General features: G+C 42.7%; 1 protein-coding gene across 1 annotated transcript in view; it reads left to right on the plus strand.

The window, feature by feature from the left end:
* The window catches only part of LOC146694607 (glycerophosphodiester phosphodiesterase 2-like), a 40,751-nt gene extending 31,649 nt beyond the window's left edge, over nt 1-9,102 (plus strand). The window contains exons 15-17 of the mRNA XM_085430865.1: nt 1,546-1,628; nt 2,709-2,788; nt 6,869-9,102. Coding sequence (XP_085286991.1) covers nt 1,546-1,628; nt 2,709-2,788; nt 6,869-6,975 — 270 coding nt within the window. The 3' untranslated portion in view covers nt 6,976-9,102. The remainder of the gene's footprint in view (nt 1-1,545; nt 1,629-2,708; nt 2,789-6,868) is intronic.
* Nucleotides 9,103-11,057: the final 1,955 nt, after the last annotated feature.

An 11,057-nucleotide genomic window follows, 5' to 3' on the forward strand; every position in this document is an offset into this window, starting at 1 on the left:
AAGAAGACAGCCGCATGTAACTACAACGGTGTTTGCTAGTTCACCTTACATGCATTAATTTAATAAATAAAATAAATTACACACGAACAACATTAAGCTACTCACCCAGAGAAGAACGGCTGCTGCTGCATCATCATCCGTCATCATTTCTGCTACACTGGCAGGGCTAGGGGCCAGGACTCTCCTCTTCAGGTTCTTGGGGGATGTTGCTAACTCTGGGTCCGATAACAGGCAACCCACCCGCAGTAGATGTGCTCGCTGTGAGGTCTGGCAGCAAGGTATCAAATACAGGTGCATTTCTCGGCTTTTAAAAAAACGCTATGCGTCGCCAGGTATTTCATCGGATTTGAGGTGTTGCCTCCTTTGACAGTATCACAGTATCAGCTTAAAGCACTTGTTGCAGGCAGCTGAGTTTGCATCTTTTGCTGTGAAGTACAGCCAGACTTTTGACCGCTTGGCCTTGGGCATTTTTAATCTGTAGCTCTGCCCTAAAAGAACGTATGTACCTAGGCCCGCCTACTATCCTTGGAAAGGTAAAATGATTGGCTAGAATCCAAAGTGTATGACATCTCAAGAAAAAAAGCACCGAAATGTGCGCTGCTTTTTGGTCTGGTTACTACCGTTCATGTCAGAACCAGTGCCATCATGGCACCGGATACGGTACCCATCCCTACTGATATCCACTTACGAGGACATTATACTACCACTGTTCTATCAAAATTTAAAATGAATGTACTCATATGTGGATGTCAGACCCTTGTAGAGCAAAATAAGGTAAAAAGATAATTCTTTGTTTTTCCATTCATCGGGTCCCAATCAGCCCAAATAGAAAAGATAAATTAAAAATGCATGCCGTGAAAGAGTTCGGGTCTTAGGAGGTTAAAGAAACCAGAAGGCTCTTAGAACTTAGAAACTGTTAAAAGTAATAGGATTGGTTACAAGCATTTACATGTAATATATTTCATGCTTCATTAAAGAGTTATTCACAAGCTGGCACCACATACTCTGTTAGATATGAAAGCATTTGTAGAAGATAATGGCAGATTGTGTAAGGATGAACTGAGGCTGCGGTTTGGTGAAGGCCTGTGAGGGGACTGGCAGCAGCTCCCGAGGAGACAGATCCCCATGTGCTAATGACAGAGAAGCAGAAGGGAAGTGTCTGAGCTGTGGTCCCTCTCCTTAGTTTCAGATAATTACCTCCCATTATGTCTGATGAAAACAGTTTTTAGGCTTGTGTCAGCAAGCTTCAGGTAAGGCTCTGAGTAATTCACTGAAAAACGTCTAAAATTTGTTGTTATCCACTGAAGCTTGTGCAGCAGGTGTCGTGTGTGTTTGGAGATTGTACCTGTGAGCATTTGATTACATAAACCTTCTCTCCTGCTCCAGCTCCAGTGCAATTATTATTTTAATAAGAGTGTTCAGTCCGTTTACCATCACTGTGTTGAATAATCGTATTAATGCTCAGTCTCCTCCATCTGTGACCCAACAAATCTCAGAACTCTTTGTTTAATAAATGTAATAAATCCTTTTATTGTGTCTCTCTAGACCCCAGAGGAATATAGTCTGATGTGGATTCTTACTGATGTGGTGTCAGCCTTCCTCATCACTGCAATTTTCATATTCCACTGGTAGGAACACACACACACACACACACACACACACACACACACACACACACACACACACACACACACACACACACACACGAGCCCGTTCAGCTATCTTAGTGAGGACCTTCATTGACATATTAATGGTTTCCCTAACCCTAACCATTAAAAATGAATGCCTAACCCTAACCCTAAACCTAACCATAACCTGTGCATAAGCTGTGCTGGGCTGAGTCGGTGTGGCTCACTTTTGTGGAAGCAAACATTTTGTTTCTTCACACAAAAATAATATCGGAATATTTTTTCGTTCAGCTTCAAGAGATCCTAAAATTATGTTTTAATATTCTGCGTCTAATTATTTACTTTAATCTCTTCTTCAAATAATAATTATCTTCAAGTATAATATTTTTAAAATATTATAAAAATGACAATAAAGCCACATTGATTATATTTATTGATATTTGCACACATTTCACAGTATGTGACGCTCGGCTGGTTTTCTCTTGATGTAAGATGTCAGTTTCATTTAAAGATTTATTAACTTTGATTATCTGTCTAGTCATACATTACGAAGTAATGAGCTACTAAGAACAGCATTAATAATGATAAATGCTCCTTTTTATCTAAAGAAGCTGCCTTTTTTGTGCTTTCAAATATTCAGCCACGATTTGTTTTATCAACTCAAACTGAATTTGTCATGAGATTGTGTTCACAGCGAGATCACGAGGGGTTAATTTAGATCTGAACTCAAGCACAGCTTTTTCAGGTTAGCTATTTGTGACTATAACTAGCAGCCCTTAGACTGAGGATATGAAGAGAGTTGGAGTCTTTCCTGTCACACAGACGATGCTCTTCACCACAAAGAAAATCCTCTGTGGTTTTATTTGTACTTTTTTTTCCTGCATTGCCCCTTTCATCATCTGCTCCTTCCTTCACTCTTTGTATAGGCGGGCTTCAGTTGAGGCTCGCCCAGACCTCCTCTCACATGTGTACACATCAAAGCTGCTACATGCAGCAGCCTCAAAGCACAGTGGTAAACACAGCAGCACACCAGGTTACGCTCTGCTGCTCTGATCTCTGTTTGCGGTGTGTGTGTGACAGGTGGAGAGAGCGAGGCCTGCCCTTCTGGTCCGGCAGCCGGCAGACTCACGAGAATGGACCATACAGCAAGTTCAGGACAGGTATAACAATGTTTTTCTTGTACACAGTGCTGGATAAATGTGAAACATCAACTTTCAGCAGATTACACACGTGTTCCAGTAACTTTGTCATGCTTTGTCCCCGTCATGGCTGATATTACCTGTTTTCTGTGATACGTTGAAGTGTCCTTGGGCAAATACTGAACGCTTTATTTCCCCTGATGCTTCCATTATTGTGTGACTCTGTGAGTGAACGTTAAGGTTCAAAGGTCAAAGTTCTGCATGATTGGTGAATCTGCAACTAGACAAGACAAACTGATGAAAACAGATGTAAACATCTGTGTCACTTTCATCCCGGCTGAGGTTTAGCTTAGACTTTAAAGGTGCTGCTAGTCTGCATTCATTGAAGACTGTGTTACATATTCAGGGGTTTTTACTACATGGAAATTAAATGTTTGGTGATGTTGTCATAAAATTAGGTTGTCCTTTTTAAAAAAAATTAAATTTGGTATTTCATTGATTTACACGTCATACTCATATTTGGTTGGTGAACGGTCAGAAATGTGAGGAAAACACTCAGATTTCTGCCAGTAGTGATAGTCTCACAGCCTTCACTTTGTTCAGTGATCGTGCTTAACGGCTGAAATAGTCACCCACACAGTGCTGTTGTAGCTTCTTATGTAGCAGGCTAGCCACCAAGACTGTAGCTATTTCATGAAAACATCTGTGCATGCAGTGATCTCCTGCTGTGTGTCGTATGTGTCATGTGTGTCAGACTCCGCCGAGATCATCTGTGTTCGCTGGAGCGCTCTTCACTCTGACCCTCCTCCTGGAGCCCTTGTCTCCCTCCCCCTGGTCTTCAACCCATGACCCCCCGCATGTCAGTCCTGCATGTCGTCCCTCCAAGAACCTTGTATGAGTCATGAACCCTGTTTTTAATGTGCATCTTTCTGTGTTTCCTGCTGAAAAACTGCTTTCCATCATCCATGGAAATCATATGAAACTCTGTGAAACTACAAAGATCATTAGCTGTTATGAAAGTTTTTAAAAAGTTCAAGAACATAGCCCCTTAAAATTAAAAAGACAGTTCAAGATCATCTTGTCGTGGCGATCGTGGCTCAAGAGTTGGGAGTTCGCCTTGTAATCGGAAGGTTGCCGGTTCGAGCCCCGGCTTGGACAGTCTCGGTCGTTGTATCCTTGGGCAAGACACTTCACCCGTTGCCTACTAGTGGTGGTCAGAGGGCCCGGTGGCGCCAGTGTCCGGCAGCCTCGCCTCTGTCAGTGCGCCCCAGGGTGGCTGTGGCTACAATGTAGCTTGCCATCACCAGTGTGTGGATGGGTGGATGACTGGATATGTAAAGCGCTTTGGGGTCCTTAGGGACTAGTAAAGCGCTATATAAATACAGGCCATTTACATTTACAGTGGGGCAAAAAAGTATTTAGTCAGCCACCGATTGTGCAAGTTCCCCCACTTAAAATGATGACAGAGGTCAGTAATTTGCACCAGAGGTACACTTCAACTGTGAGAGACAGAATGTGAAAAAAAAATCCATGAATCCACATGGTAGGATTTGTAAAGAATTTATTCGTAAATCAGGGTGGAAAATAAGTATTTGGTCAATAACAAAAATACAACTCAATACTTTGTAACATAACCTTTGTTGGCAATAACAGAGGTCAAACGTTTACTATAGGTCTTTACCAGGTTTGCACACACAGTAGCTGGTATTTTGGCCCATTCCTCCATGCAGATCTTCTCGAGAGCAGTGATGTTTTGGGGCTGTCGCCGAGCAACACGGACTTTCAACTCCCGCCACAGATTTTCTATGGGGTTGAGGTCTGGAGACTGGCTAGGCCACTCCAGGACTTTCAAATGCTTCTTACGGAGCCACTCCTTTGTTGCCCGGGCGGTGTGTTTTGGATCATTGTCATGTTGGAAGACCCAGCCTCGTTTCATCTTCAAAGTTCTCACTGATGGAAGGAGGTTGTGGCTCAAAATCTCACGATACATGGCCCCATTCATTCTGTCCTTAACACGGATCAGTCGTCCTGTCCCCTTGGCAGAAAAACAGCCCCATAGCATGATGTTTCCACCCCCATGCTTCACAGTAGGTATGGTGTTCTTGGGATGCAACTCAGTATTCTTCTTCCTCCAAACACGACGAGTTGAGTTTATACCAAAAAGTTCTACTTTGGTTCCATCTGACCACATGACATTCTCCCAATCCTCTGCTGTATCATCCATGTGCTCTCTGGCAAACTTCAGACGGGCCTGGACATGCACTGGCTTCAGCAGCGGAACACGTCTGGCACTGCGGGATTTGATTCCCTGCCGTTGTAGTGTGTTACTGATGGTGACCTTTGTTACTTTGGTCCCAGCTCTCTGCAGGTCATTCACCAGGTCCCCCCGTGTGGTTCTGGGATCTTTGCTCACCGTTCTCATGATCATTTTGACCCCACGGGATGAGATCTTGCGTGGAGCCCCAGATCGAGGGAGATTATCAGTGGTCTTGTATGTCTTCCATTTTCTGATGATTGCTCCCACAGTTGATTTTTTCACACCAAGCTGCTTGCCTATTGTAGATTCACTCTTCCCAGTCTGGTGCAGGTCTACAATACTTTTCCTGGTGTCCTTCGAAAGCTCTTTGGTCTTGGCCATGGCGGAGTTTGGAGCCTGACTGTTTGAGGCTGTGGACAGGTGTCTTTTATACAGATGATGAGTTCAAACAGGTGCCATTCATACAGGTAACGAGTGGGGGACAGAAAAGCTTCTTACAGAAGACGTTACAGGTCTGTGAGAGCCAGAGATTTTCCATGTTTGAGGTGACCAAATACTTATTTTCCACCCTGATTTACGAATAAATTCTTTACAAATCCTACCATGTGGATTCATGGATTATTTTTTCACATTCTGTCTCTCACAGTTGAAGTGTACCTCTGGTGCAAATTACTGACCTCTGTCATCATTTTAAGTGGGGGAACTTGCACAATCGGTGGCTGACTAAATACTTTTTTGCCCCACTGTACCTCCGAACTGTTTCAGTGCAGCTGCTGTTTTTAGATCACTCTGCAGATTCAGTCCTTCTCTGTGAGCGCTGCCACGTTAAAACAGCACTCCTTCAATTTTGGTTTTTATTCTAAGGAAGTGCCTGAAGTTTCACTGAGGCAGAGCTGGTGAAAAGGGTGGAAGAGGAGGAATAAACATCGCCTCTGTTCTGTTCTCCCTCAAACACCTCAGGATGTTAGACTACAGTCTTTTTTGGAGGGGCGGTGCCTCTGATCTCTGTTTACACCTGATCTAGTGCCTTTACGTTTGCACACTGTGGACTCTTCAGTTTAAAAAAAATGTTGACAATGGCTCGGTCATATCTGGACACCCAGCTCTTATGATAACGATCTTTCACTGACAGTGTCAGTCTGAAACAGAAGTTGTCTGCTCTCTCCGTCCTCGCTGACATTGCAGACTGCCGAGGTGGTCACAATAAGGATAATTTGAAGCATTAGCGTTTTTTAGGTGGTAGTTATATCTGAAAAAGATCCTCACTACCATTTGTCACATCAGCAGTTCTTTTGACTTCACTGTCAGATGAAGACTCTTCATGATGTGACACAAAATTTCTTTTCTTCGCAAAAAGTTCCACGAGCACATCTCCTCCATCCCCTCATCACACTCTGGAGTTTTTAATGTGTGACACTGAAACGGCCCAAACAGGATGTGGTTCCCTTTGAAAGAATTTTGTTTTGTGACTTTATGTTCTGCAGTAAATGACTTCCTACTGAAAGGACTGGAAATAAGAAAAAAGTAATTTATTACTCATTGTGCAGCTGCATATGGCAGTAATATGTGATTTGCCAGAGTTTGTGTCACAGCACGCTGTTTGAGACCCGCTGCTGTACAATAATTACAAATTGGAAAATAATGATCTGCAGGATTTGTGCTTGTGTATCATGCACTTACCTCAGTAGTGTACCCCGTCATTTATGCTGTCCTTCCTTCTTTCCTTAAGTCCTCTGACCTCCAGTTTCACCTTTGTATTAATTCCCACCATGCTGACACCATGTGACAGTATAAACTGTTGTCGTGAACTCACTGAACACTGTTTGGGTTTTTCTGTTTTGCAGAGCTCAGCGATGTTTGGTCCATCTCCAGCGTCACTGTCCGGCCTGATTTACGGAGCATGCCTACTTCACCCAGCACCCCTCACCTGCCCACCATCACAGAGGAGTGAGAGGGAGGGAGATTAAAAAAGGAAGGTGCAAGTCAGGAAAGGACAGATAAGAGATGGAAAAAGTCCTTGTTGAGAGTGTGATGAAGGCCTGTCAAACTCTCTGATCTTAAGCTTTTGTTATTTAATTATTGTTGCTTATAATAGTCAGTCTATTACTTAGCATCAGTTTAACACCCACAAAATCGATGTGGATTGATGGGACTTGACAGTGTGAGCAGCCAACACAGCATTTGTCTTCACATTTTGATGGAAAACTCCGAGCAGTGCACAGAAATTTGTGACACCACCTTTTAACAAACAAATGAAAACTAAAAATGTTTGGAAGTCATGACAGAGAGAGCAGAAAGTAGACGGCACACTCTATTCTCCATCTGTCATCCTCTCGGTCTGTGGGTGGGCCGCCTGTGGAAGACGAACAGCTGGAAATAAAAAGCCTTCATTCATTTCCCATCAGAGATGAAGCAAATGGACTGTGGACACGCGCCCTGGGGTGTCCGTTTCCATACTGTAATCTCATGATGCCATTAAATTCCTCAAAGTGAGGACAGTTAAAGACGAGACCAGAGGATGAGGACGTTTTCATTTCTGGTCATTCGGCACGGTGAACGAACAAAATAATGAACGTCTGCAGCTGCAGTGATCCATCAGTCACCTTTGTGCGTCTGCTCGCTGATGAAGGACCGAATGTTGATCAGAGACGCTCTGTGATAAACTGTAAACACAGAAGAAATGAAATGGACTCTTACATATGAGCTGTGCTTTTTCATTTTCAGCTGTACAGACATCAGGTGCATCAGACAAAAACCTTAAACCATGTCTTAAATGATCATTTGTGTGTCTGAATTGCTAGATTCAGTGTGTGAACTCGACACTGTTGGACTGACAGAAAGAATGTAAACCAAAGGCTCGGGAAGGGTACAGTTCATCTGTGTACTAAAGTGAATGTAATATTAAGTTTCCAAAAAGTATGCAGATTTTTGGCTGTATGTCCAACATGACATTTTTCCCAGGGTCAGATCTGTTTTACCACCGTGGGGAAAAAGTCATTTAAATTAGTTTATATATACATATATCTCTATATATTGCTGGTTAGCTTAATCTATAAGTACTATAGCATAATTAATCAGTAGGTTTATTTTTTTATAGTAATAGTCTAAACCTGCAATTAATAACTAGAGCTTTAAGATAAATGTAGTGGTTTAAACGTCCTACTGTAGGCTCCCCCTGCATGCTGCAGGCATCACTGCTCGAGAGAGACGGCGGCTGCTGTCAGCCTACAGAGGTTTACAAGGAATCTGCAAAATGTAATGATGGTGACAAACTAAACATTCAGTTTGTCTGCATCCAATCAGCTTTTGTTTTATCTTATTTCAGTCGCTTTGTCACCGTGTCAAACACACCTGGCGGTGGATGGTACCAGGTGTGAAGTTAGTTTTGTAGATCAAGGACTCTCATTGGCTTTTTACCTGTACTGGTTTTGAATGTGATTGGGTCAACGTGCCACTCACAGCCCTTCATCTTTGCTCTGTGTGTGTGTGTGTGTGTGTGTGTGTGTGTGTGTGTGTGTGTGTGTGTGTTTTAAGTCTTTTACAGTTTATGGATCCATCAGTTTGCTGGGGTCCACTTTGGTCCAGGTGATGTAAATTTTCTTATCTGATATAAAGCAGGAGTCTCCGTGTGGAGGCCTGCGGGGGCGGTTGGGCAGACTTTGAGCAGACTTCAGAGACATTATGAATGAACACCGCTCTGTGATGTCTGCAGCTGACTGTGTATATTCCCCACCACTGCTCTTCACTCAGATTCAAACCCAAGTCTGCTTCAGTTTGTCAAAACAATCACTCTCACAAGCTTTTGAAAACCCCTCTTGCAATGCAGAGAGGTTTATAAGTTTAGTGGCTTGACTGAAGCAATTCAAATGAACAGAGTCGCACCTCTTCCAGGTTAGGTGATCACATGGTTAAACAGACCTGATGTTGGGGGTTATTGTGGAGCAGGCGCTGCAGAGCCACCAAGAACAAACTTGTTTATGGTGTTGTGTTGAGTAAAGTGGGGGCTGAATCTAAATCTAAGCTCCTAAATCCTTTTAACCGTCCGCATGGCTCTATTTTAGTCACACTGCCTCCCTCGTGGACTTTCTTTGATGTGAGAATACTGACTGCAAGAAAAGTCTGTTTGTTAGTAAAACGTGCCAGCGGCACAAACTGCCCGACACGCGGGGTTTGTTTTTTTTTTTAAACTTGCTGCTGGTAATTTTATTTTGGTGTCTCATCAGTGCCAAGTGTGGTATCAGTGTCAGAGAAACCAGACTACTTTAATGAGGTGATAAGTGCAGTATCAGCGTTGTCTTCAAATATATACCCAGTATTTCCTGGCTACACACTGAATCTGTACTGTGTTGTCTTAACTTAAACTGATTTCAGCGATGAAATGCAGAGCGTCTTGTCAGCTTTGCAGGTGTGAAATCCGTAGGGTGATGCGGCCTTGGCTTTTCTGCTGTAAGCGGATTTGTTTTTCATCACTTTGATCGCACATCATACGTAAATGTGCCGGATTCTTATTTAGAAAATACAAAATAGTTTCTAAAAATTCTCCAATGGTGACTCATTATGCTAAAAGTGCAGTCTTTGCTACAAGCACATGTTTAATGGACCAATTTCTGTGTGGAAATGTGAGTAAAAACAAAACACTGGAAACCTGTCGACTTGGCGTAAAAAGTAATTTGCTGCTGTTTTTTTTTCTTTTTTTGTACCTCCAGTGCTTTTATCCATCCTTTATTTGCCAACTCCCGTCTGCAGGCTCAGCTCTAAACATTCAGGGTGAAGAGCAACAGGACAGAGACAGTTTTGTTAGCTTTGACCAATCTTGTATGTTACTCCCCTCCTGTCCCCTAATCAGGGTCGTAACACTGATAATGAGAAGTAAATTAAGTGTCTCGTGTCTTAATTAAGGCACAAAATAAGACTTTGTACCCCTCAGCAGTAAAAGCCTGATGGGACGTTATCGTCACCCTGCCGGGCAGGCCGGTGGCATGGACACAGTTTGTGAATGGAGGAGAACGAAGCAACATTGTTACCACGGGTGCATCTTCTGAGAGGTTGAGGGTAACGCTGGCAGCTGTCATTATTTTCCTATAGTGTTAAAATCTGCACAGTTTTCAGTAAATTCCCAGCTGCAGACTTCAGTAAATGATAATTCATTTAAGTACTCTCCTCAAAAAATCTTCAAAAAAGTCAGAATTAAACAGGACAGCTGAAATCTACCACTTATATATGCAACGAGGCAGTTGAAGTCTGACACCAGGTGTCCTTAGCAAATTCAAACGGTAGTTTTCAAAAGAGGGTTTTGTGCCAAATTTCTCCAATTTTAATCAATTCATAGATTTGAATAAATGATTTTGTTGGAAACTTGGAGCTGCTCTCGAGCAGACTTGCAGCTTTCCCTGTTCTGCACCACACTGGACTCCCATGTTGGGCCCACAGAGGGCTGGGTTTGGTCCAGCAGAGGGCAGGGAGACACAAGACCTCCGAATGAGTAGAGCTCAAACAGTCACGATGCACTGTAATCTGAATGTGTAGTTGGTGTTTGACAGTGGCTGATCTGCTGTGTAAGCTTGATGTTTTAACTAGTTTCTGTAAACAGCCGTTTTTAAGTTGAGAGTAATACTCGAGCATCCAGAGGAACTGCTGGAATTTCACAGGACAGGCAGCAAACAAACAGCATCAAAGAAATCTGTGTAATACGTTTATCAACATGCTAATTGCAAATAAAATCTACTCAATCATAAAAACGTAGTTGATATTTTGTGACTTTTGACCAAAGAAAGCTACGAGAGTAGCTTTGTGCGATTGATGCCTGAAAATCCAGTCCATCCTATTCGTCTTACGGTGCTTTGCTGGTTATAGCATTTATGACGAGACCCGGATTCTTCATACAGAAATAATTATCCACTAATCATTAATAGGTTTTAAAAAAAAATCGATTGTTACCACCAATAATGGGCGGACAGACGTGTTTAAGTCGGCATGTGTTTGAGAAACCCCCTTTTATGCCAGTTTTTCAGTTAAGAAAAAAGTCAACAAGCA

The sequence above is a fragment of the Copadichromis virginalis genome, linkage group LG14, assembly GCF_057382275.1.
Source record: "Copadichromis virginalis isolate Kocher_CV1m ecotype Utaka linkage group LG14, C_Virginalis_male_GT1.1, whole genome shotgun sequence".
Lineage (NCBI taxonomy): Eukaryota > Metazoa > Chordata > Actinopteri > Cichliformes > Cichlidae > Copadichromis > Copadichromis virginalis.